At 36.1% G+C, this 25,373-nt stretch overlaps 1 protein-coding gene across 3 annotated transcripts in view; it reads left to right on the top strand.

The window, feature by feature from the left end:
• The window catches only part of LOC131157817 (probable protein phosphatase 2C 60), a 96,944-nt gene that overhangs the window by 18,557 nt on the left and 53,014 nt on the right, over positions 1 to 25,373 (top strand). For all 3 annotated transcript variants that reach the window (XM_058112216.1, XM_058112217.1, XM_058112215.1), the window contains exons 3-5: positions 7,490 to 7,553; positions 19,675 to 19,783; positions 20,390 to 20,537. In XM_058112216.1, coding sequence (XP_057968199.1) covers positions 7,490 to 7,553; positions 19,675 to 19,783; positions 20,390 to 20,537 — 321 coding nt within the window. The remainder of the gene's footprint in view (positions 1 to 7,489; positions 7,554 to 19,674; positions 19,784 to 20,389; positions 20,538 to 25,373) is intronic.

Below are 25,373 nucleotides of genomic sequence, written 5' to 3'. Positions count from 1 at the left end.
CAATGTCTTGGAAAAGGAAGAAACAAATTGTGGTTGCTAGGTCAAGTGTTGAGTCAGAGTGGTGCACACTTTGTGATAATCAAGCTGCAATTCATATTGCCTCCAACCCATTCTTCCATGAGTGGACAAAACACATTGAAGTTGATTGCCACTTTCTTCAGGAGAAACTTGTACAAAAGCTCATTACCACCACTTATGTGAAGTCTGAGTTTCAGCTTGCTGAATTGTTCACTAAAGCCTTTGGAGGTGGTCGTGTGAAATTCATTTGTAACAAGCTAGGAGAATATGATATATATGCTCCAGCTTTAGGGGGAGTGTCAATGCTTATTTAGTCATTTACCATTATCATTATATGATAGAGTTATGTTAGTAATAATGTGAGTTAGTGAGAGTATTATGGTCATTGATATTGTACTTGGCATATTTATAAATAGAGCGAGAGACCTATCATTGAAGTGAGGTCTTCCATTTTGCCCAATTATTCAACAATGACAATGCCCATTGAATTTTGTTGTCCGAATAAAAATTGTTAGATTACTACTTTACCTAAAATCTTAAGCTATTAGGTTGTAGGCCAACAATGTATATCAAGCTTTGACACTCCCTCACAGGAGTAGCCAATTAACTTGGTAATAGTGTTCATAAGGTTTGGACCATAGTGTTATCAAGAGATTGGATGCAGTACTAGAGGATATTGTTTCTTCTGGACAAAGCGCCTTTATAGGTGATAAATAGATTTTAAATGCAATCTTGATGGCTAATGTGGTGGTTGAAGATGTTGTTCGAAGGAAGAAGAGAAGTCTATTGTCGAAATTGGACTTTAAGAAAGCTATGATAGGGTGAGTTAGAGTTTCTTGGACAAGGTGATGGATAGAGAAGGTTTTGGTTTGAGATAGAGAAAATGGATTTAGGGGTGTTCATCTCCTAAGATTTTTCAATCAACGACGAGGCTAAGTCTTGGTTTGGTAGGGGTCTAAGACAGAGAGCTCTTGTTTCTACTTTTATTTTTATTATTGTGGTTTGATACTATGAGTAGGATGATTGATAGAGGAGTTAATAGAGGTTTGGTGGACGGTCTTGAGGTAGACTATGAGGATTTGACCATATTGCATCTTCAATTCATAGATAATACTATCCGTTCTATTTTGAAGAATTTGGGTTGCTTCTCTAGTTTGATGACCATCTTGCAGGTGTTTGAGAACATGTCAAGGTTGAACATTAAATTTTATTAGAGTGGTATGGTGGGTCTAGGTATTGATACAAATCCTTTTGCTAGGCTAGCAGGTTGTGCCATTTTGGCTTGGCCTATTACCTATTTGGGCGTCCCCTTAGGACGTAAGCCCACTACTAACATTCTAGAATCTAGTTTTTGAGAGAGTGGGTGGGAGCTTGGATGGATGGAAAGGAGTATGTTGGAATTGGTGTATTCCCAAGAGGGGGGGTGAATTGGGTATTTAAAATTTTGTCCTAGGTTCAATTAATCTAACAATCAGTATTACACAAACCTAGGGTCTGTCTATACAATTATAAACCCAATCATTCACAATAATAAATCACGAACATTCAAGTGCTGAAATTTAAATTGCGGAAATTAAAAGCAGGCACAAGAAATGTTATCGGGGTTCGGCCAATATTGCCTACGTCCCTGCCTCAAGCTAACAAGTAAGAGGATTCCACTAAATTGCTCACTTCACGGGTGAAGCGACACCGTTTACAACACTTTACCAGGATGGTGCACCTAGTTCTCTTAACCGGGTCTGAACCAGTCCGGGACTATTCACAGGGCTAGTCTCCCTCTTCTGACCATACATCGGGAATACAACAGATAATCAAAGAAAATATTTTGTACAACAAAATATGCTTCTAATACAAGCAGATGTGTACAACACTACAGCTCAAAATACACTCACGTATGATATGAAAATAAGCTCAATGTGAGAATGTGATTTTCACAAAAATAATCTTTGAATAAAAATGTGTATAATGAGTACTCAAAGATTTTATGCCCAAATAAAACTTTTTCTTCAAGAATATTTTTCCAAATGAAGTGCTGGAGAGTCTAGGGTTATGGTTCAAAATATTTTTGCAAACACAAGCACGTGAGCCTTTAAATCTTGCAATGGATGTGCAAGATTCACTAGCCAAGAATGATTTACTCCCAAGGATATTTATCAAATAAAATATGTGGGAGAAACTATGGATTTACTCTCAAAAGATATGATTTGAAAAATGAATGCAAGATGAGAGTAAAACAAAATGCTAAAGATAAATAAAACACACTCTTTGAAAATGATTTTCCAAGTAAACAACTAAGAGAGGATGAAAAAATGAGTATAAAAATTTGAGAGGATTTTTCTTAATGATTTTGCTAATCTCACCCTACTTAAGACAAATGAAGGGGTATTTATAAACTTGAGGAAAAATATAACCGTTGGGGACACGATGGGTATTTTGGAAAAAGATTAAGTGAGTTTAATTAAAAATAACCCAGTTTAACCTCGGTAAAAATTGACCAACCCAAGAGGTTCGGTCGACCAGGGCATTTTTGAACTGAGGTTTTGGTTCTTCCATTCTTGAGGCGATTTTGAACCTCCGAGGTTCGGTCGACCAGGTCAAGTTCGGTTGACCAGATTCATAGGTTCAGTCGACCAAGTCATTTTATAACTTGAGGTTCGGTTGACCAGGGCGTTGGGAAATCCCCACGTGCCAGTTCGGTCGACCAGAGCGTTGAAGTTCATTTTAGGATTGGTCGACCAAATGGTTAACTGTTGATCCTAGGGTGGTTCGGTTGACCGAAGGTTTATGTGTGTTCTGGTTCGGTCGACCAAACACACAAGGATTGTGCATTTAAGTCCTAATTCCCTTTTGAAGTCGCCCCTATTCACATGGTTATTACTTCTAAGATATGGGGACTTTTTCATGCGATATTTTGGGACCTATGGTCAATCTATGGTCATCACTAAGCTTTTATCCATATCATGCATGCCATGCAATTATTATAGACCAAATTAAAAAATGAAATGCAATACAATGAAATTCAAATGTCTTCTTCTTGATCTTTTGCTCCTCTTCATGGAGTACGCCAGGTATATGTGCATTAAGTTCCGTCTTGGCCTCCATTTCACTTAAACCTTATGTGTGTGCTAAAATATGAACTTGTTCACAAACTAAGAACACACATAAGATACAGATGCTTTGTCAGCATCAAAACAGGGATTAGACTCAAAAAGTGAATAGAGCATTCTTCACTTTAGGGGGTCACATTATTGTAATCCTCTCTCTTCCGCCCTTGATCCCTTTATATTATCTTTCCCTCCTTAGAATTCCTGTGAATGGTGCAGTGGCTAGAGAAGTTGATGAGGGATTTTTTGTGGTCGAGTGGTGGTGAGCAAGGTAGAGACCATCTCGTAGGTTGGGAAATTATGAATAAATCTAAAAGGGAGGGAGACTCGGGCCTATGCAATTTGGTGGGGAAATGGTTATGGTGTTTTCCTTTAGAACCTAATTCTCTTGGTATATTGTAATTTGTTGTAAATTTGGTTTGCTACAAAATAAGTGGGATTTAAAATCCACTTATTCTGATCCTTGGAAGTTTGTGTTTCAAATTTACCATCATTTTTTTTTTCTCAAATGTCCTGTATAACATGGGTAATGGGGAGAGAGTTTGTTTTTGGAAGGACCTTTAAGTGGCGTGGTGCCTTTGCACTTGCATATCCTCGTCGCTTTCGGTTATCAAATCTCCATGATACACTGAGTTTTGCTTTCCTCCTTTTGCAATAGGATGGGCATTCTTGGGATTTTGTTTTTGTGAGAAATTTTAATGAGATAGAGATTAATGAGTTGGCTCTCTTGACCAACTTTCTCTACTCTTTTCATGTTCATTTGCTTAGATCCTTCTAGGGATTTCTCTTGTAATTCCTTTTTCTTTTATGTGACTTGTGAATCGTGATTCTATTGTGGATCCTTTTGATTTGTACTCTTTGATTTGGAAAGCTAAGGGCCCATTTAATTGTGGGAAACATTTTCCATTTTCCATTTTCCATTTATAGTTTTCCAAATAATTATACAGAATTTCAACTTATTTTTTAGTTTTTCAAGATCTATATTTAAAAGTTAGAAAATAAAGAGGTTGTTTAGTTGTGCAAAACAATTTTCATTTTTTTATTTCTAGATTTCAAAATAATTACAGAAAAGTCAACTTGTTTTTCAATTTTCCAAAGATTATATGTTTGATTATCACTTCGCCTAAAAGCTTAAGCTGTTAGGTTGTAGGCCAACAAGGTATATCAAGCCTTAACACTCCCCTGCATGTGGGAAGATAAGCACATGATAAATAACACCCATTATAGGAAATATGATAATTTTTTTTAAACACCACACAATAAACACGGGCAACGATACTAGAACCCACAACCTCTTGGTAACTTGGCTTTGATACCATGGATCCTTAAATGACTGTCAAACCAACCAGAAAATTTTGAAGGCTGATTAGGGCAGTATAAGGGAAAAAAACAAAGAACACTGTATCAAAACTAATTCAGATAAATCAGATTTGAAGGAGGTCAATGCTCTGGTACCATGTTGTAAAGTTTAGAGATGGAGGGGAGGAGAAGAGGAGAGAAGAGAGAGGAGAAAAAGAGAAAGGGAAGAAAGAACTGAGCGGCAGTTTCCTGGTGTCTATGTACAGCTCCAGGGCTGCCCTCTTATGTATTATTAATATAATATTAAAGTGTCTTAAGGACAAAAATACGCCCATTGACACAACCTAATTATTAAAATAACTTATTCTCTTCTAACATTATATAAGGTAGCGTTCGAGAGCATGGATTTTGGGGCTTGGATTTGGAATTTTGTAGATTTAGAAGAAAATACAATTTTGTACAATATTTTGTGTAAATAGATACAACTCCAAATCCAAGATCCGAATTCCATGCACGTAAACATAGGTTAAGAAATAAAAAATATAGAAAGCAATAAAAGAAAATTTCCAACTTTCCTATATAAATTTAGCAGATCGGAAAAGAAGATAGCTTTTTTGTTGCTATTTGAAAAATTAGAAATGGAAAATAAAACTGTTTCCACAAGCAAATAGTGCCAACAACCTTTTTTTTTTTTTTAATACAAATTTTGTAAAACTGAAAAATTGGCTGACTTTATGAAATTTTTTGGAAAACTTAAATGGAAGATAAAAACTATTTTCTACAACTAAAGAGGCCCTAAAAGTCCCTAAAAAATAGAAGCTTTTATTTGGACTGCGATACTTGAAAAAATCAATACCAATGACTTGCTTCATGAGAGAAGAACTACTAAAGGTTCTTTCCCTTGATGTTTGTGTCTTTTGTTTAAGGAGTGGGGAGACTTGCGCACATTTGTTTCTTCATTGCCCTTCACTTTGGCCATTTGGAATGAATTATTTGGTATTTTGGGGAAAACTGGGTTTGTCCGTCCACATTGAAGGCTCTTTGTATTATTATGTTTGGGGGTTTGGCAAGGGAAAGGATAGTAAAGCTTAGTTGTGGGGAACTGGTATGGCTATTTTCTGGTGTGTTTGGCTGGAGAAATGCTAGAATCTTCAAAAATATGGGTACTACTAACAATTTGCTTTGGAGTAGAGTGGTTTATCTTGTGATGTCGCCAAGTGGTTTCTTTTGTCATGTTTCTCAGGAAGACTTATGTCTGGAATGGTTGGCTCTGCTTCATTGAGTTATTATTATTATTATTTTTTTCTGTGATCTTGTAGCTGGTATTTTTTTTTTAAAAGGAGAATTACTCATTCTCCTTGTTTTAGTTTCCTTTATTTGTTGTATATTCTTTTCCTAATACAATTCTTTGATTATAAAAAAAAAAAACAAAAAGAAATCTCAAATGCTGGGACTCCATCAATGTTTGGTGTCTACCTTGATACTCTAGTATTCATTCAAACACAGGTGCATGCACCAAGTATTTCATGAAACTTCCTGCCATATTGGTGGAAATCAGTCTATTTGATTTGTTGAAATGCCACGTCTTCAATAAAAGTCTGCAAAGAGGAGACTGCACAGTAGCAAATTTCTACCCATACATGTAGATGATTCTGTGGAGGATTTTTCACATGATAAGGCATTCAATGATGCACCTCGTTGAAAGAACAAGCATATGTTCAAATTTGGAAAGAAGGAAGATGTTGTAGCATGTCAATTGCTGCCAAAAAAATCATAAGAAAGCAACGTTAGTGCAGAGTCTGCTGACCTAACTCTTAGAAGACGGCCATATGAAGTTTGTAGATGAGTGTTAATTTTTCAATAAGAAAACTCGTATGTGTTAGAGTTCTTAAGAAAGCATCTAGGCAAAGGAGTAAAACATTTAGAAAGAATGGTAGGAAGCACCATTTGAGATTTGAATAGATCATTTGAGGCAGAAGCAAAACTCAAGGATGACTTGCTTCTCTTGCAACCAGGGGAGAATTTATGTAGGAGTAGAAGTCCAACAAAAGGTCATGTAACTGTTTGCACTACCTTCATGTGAGTACTTTTCAAAAAACTGTAGCACACACTGTTTACTTGACTGTAACATAATTTTTAAAGGGATTTTATGTAATTTTCGGTTCTTTTCTATAAGTTATGAGATGCTTGAGATTTTGTTGTTTTTAAGGGTGACGATTTGATTTTAACCAGGATTTTAATGATATGAAAGGGTAGATAAGGGCTCTAATTGAATCACTACTTGGTTTTTATGGTATAAAAGGAAATCTAAGTACCATAACTGAATTGCTATTTAGATTTAGATTATTTAATAAGAAATCTATCCACTTTCTTTCCCTTGTGTGATTTTCCTATGTCAAATGGGCTGTGCTAGTATCCATGACACTGGCATTAGTCCTTCCATGCATTCGTATTTATACCAAAATGTTTACCAATTTCCTCTTTTTCTGAAAAATGCAAAAAAAAATCACTACAGTATGCAGCTTTACCTCCTTATTTGGAGAGGCTGTTTCAAGGACTTGAGCATGTGACCTTTAGATTTGGGTTTAACACCGGGTAGATAATAACTGAATCACTACTTGGTTTTTATCGTATAAAAGGAAGTCTAAGTGCGATAACTGAATTGCCATTCAGATTTTGATGGTTATTCAATAAGAAAGCTATCCTCTCTTTCCCTTGTGTGATTTTCCTAAGTCAAATGAGCTTGTGCTAGTATCCATGACGCTGGCATTAGTCCTTTAATGCATTTGTATTTATACCAAAATTTTTTCCAATTTCCTCTATCTGAAAAAAGCAAAACTCACTACAGTATGCAACTTTACCTCCATATTTGGGGACTTTTTCAAGGACTTCGGCATTTGACCTTTAGATTTGGCGTAACACCTGTGAATAGGTCAAAGATCACCCTCTTCCTCTGCATGCAAATCTATCTTAGTTAATGACATGGGGAATTTTTGTAGTATGTTTGTAGCCTTCGGTATTTAACTATAAGCCTACCATATGTTAAACTTACTTGAGGTGTTCTATAGCATGCAGCTTATCCAGATTTGGACTGTTCCACATCTTTTTTCGGCGTTTATGATGGCCATGGAGGTAGTATGCTTTTTATGATTTTCTGATTTTATTGTAATCTTTTACATTTTCCTCGTTATTTAGCTAGTTGTGCTCATACTTTTAGTTTTGTGCTTCTTTTGCATTTTGCAAAATCTAAATCCTTTTACTAGTTAATTATGAGGTTCTTTTAGTTGACTAATCTTTCTGCATACCCTTTTCTTTGGCTGATTCACATATTGTTCAACATGCACTTCTTTACCATTCCAAAAGTCATTGCCCTATTGGTTGTGTGGTTGGCTTGGTCTTACCACTTGGTGACATGGAAGGGCAGTTAGCTTTCATGGGTTATCAAGCCCCTGGGTTCGCTTGTTTGAATGACTATTTTTATTTTACACTTAACTACTTTTTCATGGTTGACCATCACCTAAAATTATCATCATAAAAGTTCCAAAATTTTTTTTTTGGTTAATGATTTTCAAAATACCACAGCTGACAAGGTTATATAACGTGCTATTGCAGAAATAAATAGCTATTAATTTTGTTTGTTCAATTTGTACTCTCCTGTAGCCTGGAGGTTCCATGCATAGTGTTTATATAATACATTTTAGATTTACAGGGTATACTTCCTTGGTGGTACAGTTTTTTTTTGGATAGTATCCCTCAGTGATACAGTTGGCATGAGGAACTAATCTTATTTTCGTTTTTATTTATTTAGGATATTTTTGTTGGGATCATATCATTAAGATTTTAGGATATTTTTATGTAGGAAATTTGTATTTTAGTTCATTCAGGCTTTTAAATGTAATTTTCTCATTTGCAAAGCATTGGAAGCCTATAAAAGGCCCCCTATGTGCTAGTTTTGTGAAGAGCTGAATTACAATTATTTTGTGCTAGTTGTTGGTCTTGCTTCAAGTGGTATTAGACTCAAGTTTGATCTAACTGTCTTTTTATTTGGTAAAATTTGTAATTTTATCTCAATTGCAATGCTGTATTTGATAGGGTTGTCATAAGTTTCGACTTCAAAAATCATAGGATTTGTGTTTGAACTTAACTCACCTTGTGCCACGACCACTGCTGCCACCATCTCCGATTGATTTTTGTTTCACTACTGTTATGTTTGCCCCTCACAAAAATTGAAACCAGACCCTTAGATCAGCCTAGCACCAAAATCTTGCTTCCATCCTATCATCACAGCGCCTTTGCGCACTGCCTGAAATTCTCACTGCTGCCGTCATCTTTGATGCTGCATTTACATTGTTATTTTCAATTATCCCAATCCATTATTCTTGTTTTTTACACAAAACAAGCCCCTCACTTTACCCAGACTGAATTTCGTTACTTGAAAAACTGGGCTCATCTTGCCCAACCAAATCCAATCTTCCCCAATCCTACCAACATACTGGCCTGTTAAAAGTAAATGGTGACAATGGTCTAGTTTGATCTAGTTGCTCATAAAGTAGCTAAGACGTACTAGGTTTAACATAATAGATATTTCAACATGAACACGCTTTAGTTTCAAAAATTTGCTCCTTGTTCTTTTGCTGAAGATGAACAACCTATTTTTCAGTATATTAGGGAACTTTGTCATGGATTATGCATTGTGTTGAAATCCCTCAACATTAACCCAATTGATCAAGCCATTTCCTTTGTTGGGACTGTTGAGAAAAAAGCATGATAACATTGGAATGATTAAGCTTGTTGAAATGTGCATGAGATGGACAGCAGCCAAGAATGCCTTGTGTGACAGGCCTTAAGTTCTCAATGCACACCTTGACACTGTGATGGCACCAAGTCTGACTTGGTTAAGCCAATGACATACAATCTAAATTTTTTGGTTAATCCTGCTAGTTTGTGTAAAGAAGTATGACATACACGAGCAACAAATGACATACACAAGGCAACAATTTACAGGAGCAACACCTCCCAACAGACCCAACCTTATTTTTTTATTCAAAGTCGAGGATCACACAATCATTACCTGTGTAGGAACACCATGCAAGAATTCCCTTGAGTGTCCCATGCCACCTACATGTCATATTAATACAGTTGACACCATGGTCTTAAATTTCTAAAAAATTGTCGAAATTTCGGTCAAAATTTTTCGGGTTCTGTGACCCTTGAAATCAAAATGGCAGTTGATTTCTGTCTTACATAATTTCCATCAAAATCTCAACGAATCATCCAAAAGTTATCGAAATCTTGAAATTTTAGCGAAACTTGTAAAAATTTGAACCATGCAATGAAATTTCCTCAAAATTCAATGAGAGATTAAGGAGTGAAGTGAAATTTCTCTCTTAAATTAGTTTATTTATTTTTATTGAAACTAAAGATTATTACAAGTGCTTTTGAAATTACTTGAAAAAATAAACCTGCAACAACATTTTATTTGACCATTCATGTCTAAATTATCATTATTTCTATAATAAATAATATTTAAATGCTTTTTTAATTTCATTTGTATTAATTGATTCACTAAATATGCTTACAAATATGTTTGATGCACATATTATATTACTACTTCTCCACCTCATACACGGCATAGATGTATTTACTTGTAATATATTAGCCCTAAAACTTACATTATTATGTTTATTAATCATTTCTAAGGCTCCATAAAAGAATTCCATGCTTTACTACTGATTTCCATTATTTTTCGAAATCGAAATTGACATTGCAATCAAAATTCCTGTCTAAATTTCCGTACTTTTAATTTGAGTTGAAGTAGAAATTTAAGACCTTGGTTGGCACTCTCGAGTGTCTAGGGTATGTAGTTGACAACCTCAAATCCTCTACTGCTTAGGTCATGCTAGACAACCAATATTTGCAAACAAGGCATAACTAACTATGACTACAAATATGTGGCTAAACATTGCCATATGTTAACCCACAAGTTATCCTTTCAGACAATCCTTCATGTCAGCCCCTACGAGGAAAACTGCCAAGTAACCACCTAGCCTAGTCAACATGTCAATACTACAGCCTTTGAATTGACAATACACACAGCCTACGGGTCAACACCTTGTGTCATGCATGGTTTTCCATTAACTATGACTTATCCCACAACAAGCATGCACCATATGTCAATGAGGCACTTGACTTATATCAAGTTAACCGTCCGACTATGTCAACTAAGACTGGCCACTATAGCGACCTTGTCAAAGACCATGGTCCCCACCATGTCCATCTTTGACCATGTCTTGTAGGCAACTTAGCATCCCCCTTAGCAACATAGATTTTCAATTCACGGAATGTCAAGATAACCTATCATAGGCCATCTCATGCTATTGCCTTGGCACATGAGTTGACAACATTGTGTGCCTTGGCAATGTCAAGGTAATCATGGGTCTAACACCTTGCCAAACATGAACATAATCTGGTAATCAAAATTAATGGATTTGTCAAGTAAGGAGAACCTAATGGAAAAAAGAGGAGATTACAATGTTGTTGAAGACATAGGGTATTATTGGTTACTTGGCACTTTTAATTGAGGTTTGGCCTAAGTTTTAGCCAAAAATGCTCTTTGTTGAAGATTATAAGAGAGAAGAAAGCAAAGAGACAAGTGTTTCTTGTAATTGTATAACTGACTAATGATAAAGCATTTAAGCCTCTCACTGCATGAATAATATACTATATACCTCATGTACATAAAAAAGATCACAATGCCCTCACACAATATCCCTGCAACATTCCCTGGAAGCTAAGGCACATATAATATGCTTCCAGCTGCTTACAAATGAATTTAGCCCCAACTTTCCCCTAATGAACTAGTAAACAAAATCAGCTAGTTGATAATTAGACTTCATATGTTTCTTCCTCTGCACTTGGCCATGCAGCTAGAGTTTGCTTCTTACTCTCCCAAGACACTAAGTTGTCATGAACAAAAACACAATATCGATCTTTGGTCAAAACCTAACCCATTGTATCCTTCAACAAAAGTATGACCCTCATCTTAATACAAAAGGCCTCATCTGGGTGCACCTTTGAGATATCTCAAGGACATCCCTAACTAGTTTGGTGAGAATTTGGGAATATACTGACAACAATAGTTGTAAATGAAATATTCGGCCTAAAAGAGCTGATTAAACAAGAATAAAATGAGTTAATTTTTGTTTCTCTCACAGTTATCTCTCGAGATGGTTCTCTCTTATGCAATCGTCTTTTCATCACTTTTCTCTCTTTTGTATGATATCATCTTACTAGTTATGTGTAATGGTGGGGGTATGCTTTATCCAAATCAAAGGGAAGTCCTTCGCTCTGAGGTTGGATGATGTAGGGAAGGTTGGAGTTTTGTTTGTTTTTGAGAAGAATTGTAAGTGCAATCGATGGGTACAAATTTCTTGAGGAGCAGCTTCATGGTTTTCTTAGGGGTTCTTGGCTCTTGCTAGTAGGTTGGGCAACGGATTTCATGGATTCCTAGTGGCTTATATTGATTATCATATGGGAATTCAAGCGACCAGGGTTGGGAAATTTTGGAATAAGGACATGGATGGAGGAGGGTAAGAAGTATTCTATTTTTGTTCCTAAAGGGTTGAAAGGGAGGGGTGATCTTGATTTTTGGATGCCTTCATTGCTCTCAAGAGTTCTTGTCAGTCAAGCGTGAATGGAGCAGATAGCAAGATATATGGAAATCACTCATGGAGACAATTTGTTCCTAGAAGCATAGGCGATAGTTGAGGTTGATTGATGTCTAAGAATATGCGGGCGATGGTTTGTGCTTGTTGTGGGGAAGGCCAAAAGAGGAGTTCATTTAGTTAACTACTCAACAACAATTGACAGCATTGAAGACAACATTGTCGGCTGAGCAGTTGAAATCAGAGGTAGCTAGGGTTTCTTGTGTGGAAGATGGGATGATGAAACTATAGTGGGTTGGGACTAGCTTATTGTCAATTAACATTGATTTGGGCTGATTGTTTGAAAATAATGAGAGTCTTTTAAACTCTTTGATGGGCTTATTGGTTAAGGAGGACCAAAAGCAGTTTTTGATTTAAAAATGGGCTTGAGTGGTGAGGAAGCTTCTACAGAAGCATAAAATAGGCCACTTAAATGGGATGACCCAAAAGTCTCTACAGCCCCCCTGAACGTAGGGGAGCCTCTTCGCCCACGATTTGGGAGAATACGGGGGTTCATCGCCCTTCAGAGTAGCAACAAGTTGAGCAACGTCCATCTTTTAATGACATTCAAGTGCTCCTATATTGTGATCTTCTTTGAAAAACATCTTTGATGGTCGTAATGAGGGATGCTCCTATAAAAGTAAAATGCAGGTGCCAGAAGGAGGAAGGCTTGATAGTTATGATGCTTCTCTTTAGCTGGAGGATAATAACATTAGGGGGAGCTCCAAGAATGTAAGGGGGTAGTCTACTTCTTGTGAGTTTGAAATTGAGGATTTCGTTTTTGGTTTAGTGGGAAATCGAGATGGAAAGGGACTTTATTAGGATATTTCGAGGAGTGATAAGGTGTACGCTTGTCGTAAGGAAATGCAGATGGGTTTAAGGGGGGAAACTTTATATGAAGATACGCGTGAATTATCTAGTGAGAAGGCACATATAATTATGTAGAGGGATTCCAAAGGTGTTTTAAGTACAGTGGAAGAGCCAATTAGTTAGAGGGCAAAATTAAGTAAAGTAAGAGATGGGCGATGTTTTGGATGAGGACAGCATGGTTGTAAGTGATTTTGGATGCGAAAAAGGTGTATTTTTGGAACATATTCAGGAACAGTGTGGATATTGATTTTTCTATTGATCATCTCAGGGATCTATCTTACATGTGGCCTCCTCCTTTAGAAGGTTTAGAACGTTAATATGTTTGAAGATGGGGTCACCAAAGATAATAAAAAGGTTAAGGATGGAATTTTGCCTACTCTTGTTCAAGACAAAATTCTTAGGAAGGACATTAAAACTCAGTGGTTATGGGATGACTTGGGCCTCATGTTGTTTGATCAAGGAGGTAATGAAGTTAGGCTTGATAGTGGCAAATCCAAGTTGAAGAAGGGTTCGAGGGAGTTTGCTAATTTGAAGTGTTTGGTTAACTATGATGGGAAGGGTTTAAAGAGGGGAGTTCTTGGCTGAATCGTAGCAGTTTTTATTTTGTTTTTTGTTCTACTTTAATTTTAATTTTTAATTTTTTTTTTATTTTAATTTTTGAGAATTTATTATGCTCGATTTGATTGTACATTCTTTACCTTAATACATCTTCTCTTATTATTTTAAAAAAAATTTATTACAAAAAAATGGCTTGGTGATTGTTGGATAATTTAACTTCCCAACAAGTCTCTAGGATAATCTTGGAGCAGCCAAAAATTTATCCTTGTCCAGGATTGGTTTACTATTAGGATTCATGGGTGTGCAGCATGTTTGGATCCCAACAAACCTATATCATCCAATAATCGAGAGAACATTTCCTCTGTGACAAGACCCCCCAATGAGATATGTATACCTTTATTCCTCATCAAAAGTATTTCAATGGTCCTATATCTTTAGTTTGGAACTTCGTTTGTAGGAATCACTTTAAATGTTATATGCCTTGCGATATCATCCACATAAGCACTTACCCAAATTCCATCTACCTTAGTATGACAATAGAATACAAATTTTAGTCTACCTTACATCTCCAAAGTCCAAATATCAAAATCAATTACCATCACACTAAATCTACCAAACCATGCTCTGGGGAATTGCTTCAAGCCATCTAATGCCTTTTAGCTTTGATTTTGCCTTAGCAACAAACCAAAGGTTGCTCCATGTGAACCTCCTAAAAAGAACCATGTCAGAAAACATTATTAACATCCATCTTTGGGTAACAATGGATGAAAAAATGTTGGTAAACAACTTTGCTATAGGGTAGACATATTTAGATCATCCAAGCCATAGACCAGGTTAGGCTTTATGTGGTAATCTTGCTTCAATTGGCAATTGAACCATTTGGGTTTACTTTTAGGGTACATTTGTTTCACAAGACAAGTTTTATAGGATTGGACCAGACTGAAAAGAATTGGACCAAACTAGCTATGACAATTATCTTGTCATGTCTTTGGCCTACCTACCATATTTTAGGGATAGCATAAAGGTGCGAGTGAAATTAATATTATTATTGTTGTGCCTTTGATTTCGTTGGCCAGCTCTAGCCCTTGTGCATGGAATAATGATCGATTCTTGGCCTGTCCAATCTCTTACTTTGGTCTCATCATAGGTTATGAGAGTTTAGCCAAGTCTATGAGCATACCATACTTAGACAGTTAGACTACAAAACAAACGCACCATAACAATATACAGCCTATGACAATGGTGTACTTATCTTAAAAAGTTCCTTAAGCTCCCCAAACATCATTAGCCTGCATGGTGTGTATCTCTCCATCTAGACTGAAACAAGCTTTAGATGCAGACTAGTAATTAGAAGGAGGCAATGTGCAAAGAGGCAGATAGGATGTTGGGTTCATCTATTTTTATTTTTCGAATAGCAATAGAAAGATTTGTGCCATTAGAAATAGGATCAATAGACAAAAGAGCCAGCCATAGTACTTTGGGAGGAGTCTCAACTCCCAACTACCTTGTGGATATTGTGCATATGCAAATCAAGATCTTTGGAACTCAAAAGTAGTATTGAGTAGACTCAACAAAAGTCATGTCTATTGAGACATAGAAATGACACAAGGTAGAAGGTAGGACCATAAATGGGAATATCCCAAGAAAACACACTTGAGAGCACGAGGATCCATGTTATCAACACCAAGAGTTAATCAATATATGAAGGACATGTAACCAAATACATGAGAAGGTAATGAAAGAAAGATGGTTCTCTTTCTCTATCATGCACTAAGATATGGCTTCGAAAGAAGTAGATGATGAAAAATCGTTTGATTCAGATTAAAGGGAAGACCTTTTATCTGAGAATCGATATAGTGGGGAAAGCCCCTTGTTTGTTGTTGAGAACAACATTTCTTATAGTAGATGGGTACGATTCTCCAAAGAGGCTGTAAATTGGTTTACTGATGCCCTATCAATTTTTGGTTGGTTGGAAAAGGGTTTTTGACGGGTTTTTCTTGGAAACATACAATACTTCCTGTCAAGGGTTTTTCTTGGAAACATACAATACTTTCTGTCAATTCAATGGACTAAGGTGGGAAAATTCCTAGAGTTAGGACTGGGGTGGAAAGATGAGCAGTATTCCATATTCATCCTTGGCGGCGCTAAATGTGAAGGATGGCAAAGATTCTGCGAGATAGCTGGGGAATTCTGTCATGAATCTAAGGTGAAGGTGAAGCAAGCCCTTTAGCTCCTAGATTGTGGAGTCAAGTGCTGTCGGAAGGAAAGAGAGGCAAAGGCGATGGTTGTCGAAGTCGCGTCCAAACATGGAAGCAGAGTGTGGAGTATAGGAAAGACACAATTTGTTTGGAGTGTTGGGGTGAGTTGCAATTGAAGGAACTTGCAGTTTTGTTGCCAAAAATTCTGATCAATCGGAGAATGTCCACAGAGTCGGGGCATCTAAGGTTTTGGAAAAAGCTGCAAAGGTAGCAATGGTGGCTAGGGTTGTGCTTGGAGAAGATGAGGCAAAGAATTTTTTGTCGGGATGTTTGATTTTTGTTTTGGACCTAGGCCAGTTAATTGAAAAAGGCGGAGCTTCTTGTTTAACCAAGTTGGGCCAATTAATTGAATAGGCCCATAGTCTTGGTAAAAAGGATTCGGGCTATTTTTTGGAAACAAAGGAGGTTTCCATCTCGGACGGATCATTCTCAGTTGGGCCATTCTTTTAAACAGGCCCATTGTTTGAAAAATGCTGATAGAGCCCAACGAGCTGAAACAAACATTCTAGTTGTTCTGTTTTCAAATAAGAACCAAGAGGATCCTTTTGCTGGTATTTTTAAAGACCAAGACTCTGCGTTTGGGAGTAAAGGATTGAAAAGAGCACACTTATGAGAAGATGTAATAGAAGAAAATTCTCAGTTGGAGCAGTACCTAACAGAAGTTGGAGCGCAAATTGAGGGAGTTCGAGAGCAGTCTACATTTCAAACCCATTTTTCTCTCATTAATGGGTGTAGACAGCCAAAGGACTTAACAGATATGTTGTCTTGCAGAATCCAGGTACAAACCCTGTCCTGCAATGCTTATTTCCTAAGCAGAATTAGGCAAGATGGTTCTCATTCTTCATTAGTAAGAAGCAAGAGTACTGAAAGGATCGGAGGGAAAGTGGCGGTCAAGGAAGGTCTTGTTCCAAGAAATTCTGGAATTTTTGTTGATGATTCTATGCTTTTAGTAGGACGAAGGTCTTAAATTTCGATTTCGACTAAAATTTCGAAGCTCCAAAAGTACGGAAATTTCGACGGGAATTTTGATTTCAATGTCAATTTCGATTTGGAAAAATAATGGAAATGAGTAGTTTAGAAATGATTAATAGACATAAGAATGTAAGTTTTATGACTAATATATTACAAGTAAATACATCTATGTTGTGTATGAGGTGGAGAAGTTGTAATATAATATGTGCATCAAATATATTTGTAAGAAAATGTACATTAAACATATTTAGTGAATTAGTTAATACAAATGAAATTCATAAATAGTTTCTAGGACTTAAACCAGTGACCTTGAGGTTTGGCATAGCACCCTTCTGATGTTTCAAACACCATAATAAAAATACAGTTGTTTTATGCTCAAAAGTTGTGCCATGCTGCAATAATAACCATGGTCATGAGAGGAAATTGGCTGTTAATATTGGAAATTTGCAATATAATTTTAGGAATTGTTGAAAGGCATAGTGCTTAAACTTAGATTTGAAAAATGAGGAAAAGACTAAAAATATGAGATTTATTCGCAAAATTGGAGTTAACGAAGTTAAGTTTCCACTAAAGAAGATGAAAAATGGGAAAGCTATAGGACCAGATAACATCCCAATTGAAGTTTGGAAATGCTTAGGTGATAATGGAATTATATGGTACTAATTTATTTAATACAATTATAAAAATTGTAAAAATGCCAGATGAATGATGGGAAAGCACTTTAATGCCTATTTACAAAAATAAAGGAGATATTCAAAATTATAATAATTATCATGGAATTAAACTTATGAGTCATACGATGAAATTATGGGAAGGTGTAGTTGAACATAGATTAAGGTTAGAATCGAAGGTCTCAAAAAATCAATTTGGTTTTATACTTTTATGCTTGGGAGATCTACCACAGAAGTTATGTATCTTTTAAGAAGATTAATGGAAAAGTTTAGGAAAAAGAAGAGGGACCTGCATATGGTATTTATTGACCTATAGAAAGCATATGATAGGATACCTATGGAAGTTCTATACTTCTATGGTGGGTTTTAAAAAAAAAAAGGGTGTATGTAGTAGGTATACTGAAGTCATTAATGATATGTACGATGGAATAATGACTAGTGTAAGGACTATAGATGGATAGACTGAGAATTTCCAATCACCATAGGTGTACATCAAGGATCTGTTTTGAGCCCTTATCTTTTTGCTTTAGTAATGGACCAACTGACTAAGAGTATTCAAAATGAGGTTCCGTGGTGTATGTTGTTTGCAGATGATATTGTATTAATTGATGAAACTAGGGACAAAGTAGAGGCTGGGTTAGCATTATGGAGAGAAGCTTTGGAGTCTAGAGGCTTTAGGATAAGTAGAAATAAGACAGAATATATGAAATGTAATTTCAGTAATGGTAGGAGGAATATTATAGACAAAGTTAAATTTGATGATGAAGAAATAAATAACACTTGTAGATTTCGATACCTTGGATCTATTATGCAAGCTGAAGGAGAAGTTGAAGATGATGCAAGGCATAGACTTAAAGCAGGTTGGGTAAAATGGATAAGTGTTTCAAGTGTGCTTTATGATCGTAGAATACCCTTAAATTTAAAAGGGAAATATGACTAGCTATGCTATATGGATCAGAATGTTGGGCGACGAAGAAACAAAATATCCAAAAAGTAAAAGTTGCCGAGATGAGAATGCTTTGATGGATGAGTGGTATAACATTGAAAGATAAATTAAGGAATGAACATATTCTTGGTAAGTTAGGTGTAGCTCCTATAGAAGATAAGATAAGGGAGGGACGACTCAAATGGTATTGCACTTGCAACGTAGGCCACATAATGGGATAGTGAGGAAGATTGAGTTAGTTATTGGGGGGGGGGGGTTAGTAAAATGAGTAGGGGTAAACCTAAAATAACTTGGAAAAAGATAGTGAGTAAGGATTTAATAGCCCTGAATCTGTCAAAAGAAATGGTCCATGATCACATAAATTAACGGAAAATGATTCATATAACCGACCCCACCTAGTGGGACTTAAGGCTTGGTTTTGTTGTTGTTGTTGTTTGTTGTAATTGTTGAAAGGCAGACAAAACTTTTGAAGATAACCGATGGAGCACAGAATTGGGACTACCTATATGTCCTATTGTGTCATCGTCTAAAGCTAAGCGATTGTGAGATTCAACGATTGAGATAGAACAGGCAGTATCTCCCAAGGTTTGGAAGACATGCTGTTTTTCTTTTGTTGTATTTTCTCTCCTCTTCTAATACAATTCTTTGTATATATATATATGAACATATTTCTAGCTTTATACCTATACTATGTCTTTATTCACAATTCCAACACTGGTGGCAGATAGCTTAGAGAAGATCTAGAGGGATTTTCCATGAGTAGGCTTGATGACGAGTTGATTGATTAGATGTTGGTGTGTACTTTGAGGAAGAAGGTGGGACCGGGCTTTAGAAGATTTAGAGACGCTAACAAAGTTATGGTTTAGAAGATTTAGAGACGCTAACAAAGTTTTAGTTGGAATATTATATTAGTGATTTTCTGTGGAGAGACGGAGTCATTTTTTGTGTTTGTGTGTGTGTGTGTGTGTGTGCGCGTCATGCCCGTGGATGGGGGGGAGGGGGTGTTGTAAATTTGGAGGGAGAAGTCGTGAATCTATCCAGAAGATTAGGGATCCCTTTGAAAGGAATAGTAGATCTGAGGATATTGGAAAGCTTATTTCATGAAAACATTCTGTATGCTGCTTTTGAAACTTCTTTGTCATTCTTGCTGTGTAGCTGCTTCAACCTGCAACACTAGCTCATATGAGATGTATTCTTCTTGTATAGGTTACTAGTTGCTATGACTATAATCCTTGTAGCTCCATGGTTTGTCCTTTTAAGTCCTTTGTTTTTCAGGTAAAGCAGTTTCTAGGTTCTGTGCAAAGTATCTTCACCAACAAATGCTCGAGCATGAAGCATATTTAGCTGGAGATTTAGTCACTTCAGTTCAGAAAGCTTTCCTCAGGTTACTTTATTCATCTTATTTTCATTTGTTCATTTAGCATTTTTCAGAGGATGCCACAATGTAATCATAGTCCAGGCACATGCAAGGTAGCAGGAAAGGTTTCTTTCACCTGTAAGTTAATTGTTCTAATTGGCTTGAGAATGTCTAAGGAGGCCATGAATTTTACAAACCACAATGCCCTCCTAAAATTTGGGTTAATGCCCATGAATGAAACATTTTAGTAAATTTTATTTTCCATTCTTATACATAGTGCTGTTATAATATTTACGTTTTATTTTAACAATTATATGCTACATATATATGTGTAAAAAATGCAGCCTAGAAAAATAAATTTGGTGTTGGAAATTTCTAAATAATAAAATGAGTGCATGCTAATAACTGACATAATGGTTATAGTTGTTAATTTTGGCCATAGTTACTTGCATGACGCTTGTCTCCTTTCATTTTTTTGGTTCTCATTACTTAAAGCCTTTCTATTGGAGAGCAGCAACTCAGATAAAATTCTCAGAACTAGTCAAAAAACTGAATTATATTGGCATACTGCATGATCCCAAATATTTCCATCTTGTTTTGTGCCCCTAGGTAGTGTTATATTTTATTTTCCAGAATGGATGAGATAATGTGTGGACAAAAGGGCTGGAGAGAATTGGCTATATTGGGCGATAAATGGGACATGCTTGCTGAAGAGGGTGAAACATGTTCTCCAAGGAGCAGTCAAGTTAACGGCCAAATCGATGATTGGTCTTATGAGGAGGTATAAACCATGTTCTTTTCTTTTTTATTTATGTAGCTGCAGGAAAATGTTTTAGCTTTCTTACTTTGATCCTTATAACAGATGCATGGTGGTTGTATGAATTGCACAATCTTTGCAATGACAGAGATTCTGCAATTAGTATGACAATTTTTTTCACTCGACTTAGTGTGTTTTTCACACTCCCAACTATAATTTTTGTATTGTTATATATTTATGTTAGCATCAGCTTAACCGTCGGTATGCATTTGATTATTTGAATGTATTTGTGTACCAGTATAGGGAATGCTTTTGATAATTTCATGATTCTGTATTAGGGTTCTGGAGATTTGGTGTGATTGAGTTTCTAACAGAAATGACAGATTATGTGGACAAGATCGGATAAAATAGAAATTTTTTTTTTCAGAGTCCCCTTGAAATGAAAAGATGCAAGACTTAACTTATTAGATCCACCACTATAGATGATCATTAAAAGGTATTTAGGGTGTGAAGCTCTTACTGAAGATGTATATACTGTTTTCCCCATTATTATGAGCACAATAACATCTATTGATTTGTCTCAATTATTTGAACTATTTTTTATTTTATTAATTTGGTGCTGTTTGGGCCTCTGCAACATAGTCCAAATAGTGAACCGGTGATGAGGAGTGAGCTAGTTACTGGCAGTGGCAGTAGAAGGGGTAAGGGTAGACCTAAAATAACATGGAATGAGGTAGAAAGTAAGGACCTCAAGTTGTCGGAGGAAATTGCCTACGATTGTGTAAAATGGCGGAAAAGGATTTATGTAGCCGACCCCACATAATGGGACTTAGGGCTTGATTTGTTGTTGTTAAAGCATTTTTGACTCCTTATGGCCCAGGAAAGCAGAGAGAAATAGGAAGACGAAGCTAGCTCTATAAATGAAGAGAAAATACATTAATTTGTAGTTAATAAGAGATAAAGGCTTCTTAGATTTTCAAGAGACCAAAAAGAGCTCATACCTACTGTTATACTAGCAAAAACTTAGTAGGCTTCTGTTACAAATGGATATGATAGTTTGTATGTGAAACTAATGTTGGCATGCCACCCTAATTTGATAAAGACAACTTAGAGTGGCTCATGTGACAGCCACATGATTATACTTGATGATGAACACATGACTAACACATGATCCCTAAAATAAAAGTAAGGAATTCTACTCCAGCACGGTCCTTGACAAAATTGAAGTTACTATAAAACTAAGATTAAAGGACCTTAGCTGTCCTGGCCAGCTTTATTAGGCCTCTCAGATGCTCCTGCATCACCTTACAACTTAGTTCTTCAAAATACCAACAATTTCCATCTCCCATCCTTTACCTTATCTAGACACTTGACTCCAACCATTTATCTAGACTGAATTTCCATAGAAATTTTAAAATTGTTTTGAGTTTCGAAAAGATTGTCTATGCCCTTAGTGGTTGTATACCCAATAAAAAGAGTGCTAAAGAAGAAAGTTCCACTTTGGGGAAGTGAAAAATTGATGACCTAGGGGCGAGATTCCATATCATAGCATCACACACCAATGAGCGCAAAAAGCAACATGATATCGTGGAGAGCTCATTTGTTGATCTACAAGAGTTGTATGATGAACAAAGTCGCACAACTAGGTTTGATGCATCTAAGAACCTTTTAAGGCTAGGATACCACATGGATCATATTTCCATGAGCATAGGTTAAACATGAGAACTATATAGAGCAGTTGAGATGCACTAGAATGATGGGTTATCTGGCTATTTGAACTTGCAATCATTGTGTAAATCATTCTTTGTAGGAGAGACTTGGATTGCACCTTTTCGAAACTTTTGACCCCAATAGAGGGAAGTATGAAGAAAGGAAAAAGATTTTCCCTAGTAATTAATGGCTGTCTACCTTTAAGGCCTAGTGGCATAGTCTCACATTGGATGTGTACTAGGGAGATCTTGAGCTTGTAAGGTTGATTTAGTTTCCAACTATGTGAGGTATCTTTTAAAGGAAAAAGCTATGAGCCAATGGGCCAAAGTGGAGAAAACCTCACTGGTGTTTGGCCAAGACCGCCATGTGGGTGGATCCTACACAAAGGTATGTGCACTCTAATGAAGCCGCCAGACATTGAATAAGAGAGCATGTCAGGGTCCCACATCAGATGTGTAGGGAGATCATGGGCTTATAAGGGAAACACTTTCATTGTGGTAACGATGGATGCTAGGAAAGGAACTATAAAAAAGCACTTGCAACTTTAAAGGAAAGTCTTTCAAGTATATCTTATACTCCTAGTTCATGATTGAGACTTACCTTTTGATTATTTCTGCTTTTGCTTGAGTACTGGATTGAGGTGCTAGTTCTTACATGTGTAATTCATTATGTGAACTAAGGGAAGTAAAGGTTGGGAAAAGGAGAGGTCAGCTTTGGAATGGGAAATTTGAGACTTATTTTATGCTACCATTTGTATTTGTTTTATAACTAAAAGATTGTTTATTTATTCCAAAAACATTCTTTCTTTTTCAAGTGTATCTAAAAATGGTTTTAGATTTATCTTTGTAAAAAATATTGGTTCCTAACTTCCTATTACTCAATTGAAGTTCATGTTGGTACCCATATATTTTTAAATGGTATTTATTTCATAAGCATAGGTGGCAAGTCCAAGGTCTTAAATTTCGATTTCGACTCAAATTTTGAAGCTCCAAAAGTACGGAAATTTTGATTTCAATTTGAAAAAATAATGAAAATTAGTATTAATTAGTAAAGCATGGAATTCTTTGTGAAACTTTAGAAATGGTTAACAAACATAATAATATAAGTTTTAGGACTAATATATTACAAATTAAATACATCTATGTTTTGTATGAGGTGAAAAAGTTGTAAAATAGTATGTGTATCAAACATATTTGTAAGATAATGTACAATAAACATTTAGTTAATACAAATGAAATTCATAAATCATTTAAATATTATTTATTATACAAATAATGATAATTTAGACATGAATGGTTAAATAAAATGTTACTGTAAGTTTATTTTTTCATATAATTTCAAAAGCACTTGCAATAATCTTTTGTTTTGATAAAATAAATAAAGATAGAAATTTCACTTCACTCCTAAATTTCTCATTTGAATTCTGACAAAATTTCATCGTATAGTTAAAATTTCGACAAGTTTCGCAAAAATTTCAAGATTTCAATAAATTTCAGATGATTCGTTGAGATTTTGATGCAAATTATGCAAGACGGAAATCGACTCCCATTTCGATTTCGAGGGCAATGGAAATCAAAAATTTTCGACGGGAGTTTCGACAATTTTGTGGAAATTTAAGACCATGGTGGCAACATAGCTTGTTCAAAAAAAGTGGAGAATACCCGTAAGTGTAATTGATGAGGAATGTCAAGAGATCATGTATGAGCAAGATTAAGGCATTTGGAGAGGTTTGTTGCAAAGTTAAAGATGGAGTAGAGAAGAAGAGAAAAACAGAAGAAAAGAAGAAGAAAGCAAGAGAAAATAAATGAGGCGGTGGTTTCCTAGAGCCTTATGTAAAGCTCCAAGTCTGCCTTCTGAATATTATTAATAATAAAAATAGACATACCGAGAAAAACACCCCACTCAAACAACCTAATTACCAAAATAACATATTCTCTTCTAACAGCCACCCCCCCCCCCCTCTTCAAGTTGGAGGTGAAAACGTCGCCTAACTGATCCGCAAATTTTACGAAGGGAGTCCTCACGACCTTTGTCAAGACAGCATCTCTCACAAAATGACAATCAACTTTAATGTGCTTTGCCCTCTCATGAAATACTGGATTGCTAGCAATATAAATTGCATCTTGATTAAAAACATATTGATGTAGGACAAGAAAGCAAGACCTTGGGTAGATCCTTGTTGGAGAATAATTAAGGGGATTAAGGATAAGGAATTTTTGGGTTCAGTTAGTAGTTTATTATGTGTGTTCAGTATTAATGAGAATAGGATTATGTGTTTTTTCTGGGGGGCTGTGGAAGTTTTTTTCTTGGAGGCTGTTTTCTGGTTTCTTGGAGCACTGTGTGTAAGTTCTTTTTTGGGGGGCTGTGGAAACCTTATGCTGGTTTAGTTGTGACTTGTACATGGTGGGTCACCTTGTTTGTGGTTTCTGTGATTGTTCCAATGCTGTATGTTGGTTTCTTGGGGCTGTGTCTAAGTTTCTTGGTGCTGTTGCAGCATTGTGCTGATTTATTTGTGACCTGTTCATGTTGTGCTGATCTCTTGGTTTAGTTATGACTCCTTCGATTGTTCCGGAAATTAATCTTGTCATCATTGGTCCAAGTTTTTGAGTGTTGGGATGGAGTTTGCAAATCCCAAAAGTATGGTTCCCTCATCAGTCGCCTGTTTAAGTGAGTGGCATACTGTAATATATCAGAGAAGGAGTATTCAAGGTTTCTACAAGATCAATCGTCCCAACAAGCATCTTATCACATTGCATTTTTGCCTAGAAAGGTAATCCTACAATTTGTATGTCATCTGGTATCTCTCGCGCTAGTCCTTGGGTTATTAATTCTGCTGCCACTAACCATATGACAGGTGAAACCAACTTCTTTTCTACCCTCTAGTATCCTAAAAACCTACCTCAAGTTGCCCTTGCTAATGGACCCACCAGTGTTTTAAAAGGCGTTCTCAAGGCACGCCTTAATGTGTATTTAGGCAAAAATGCCCCAAGGCGTATTTTAAAATGTGTAACTCCCCAAATGAGTACGCCTTCTGCAGCTAGGCGTACACCTCAGCCAAAAAATTGCGCCTTTCACGCCTCAGAGTTCAAGGCGTACGCATATTGAATTCCCCCCATCAACCTGTTTTTTTAAATATAAGAAAAGTTTTAA

Source organism: Malania oleifera, chromosome 6 (assembly GCF_029873635.1).
Source record: "Malania oleifera isolate guangnan ecotype guangnan chromosome 6, ASM2987363v1, whole genome shotgun sequence".
NCBI lineage: Eukaryota > Viridiplantae > Streptophyta > Magnoliopsida > Santalales > Ximeniaceae > Malania > Malania oleifera.
This window is presented reverse-complemented; position numbering and strand designations above follow the sequence as displayed.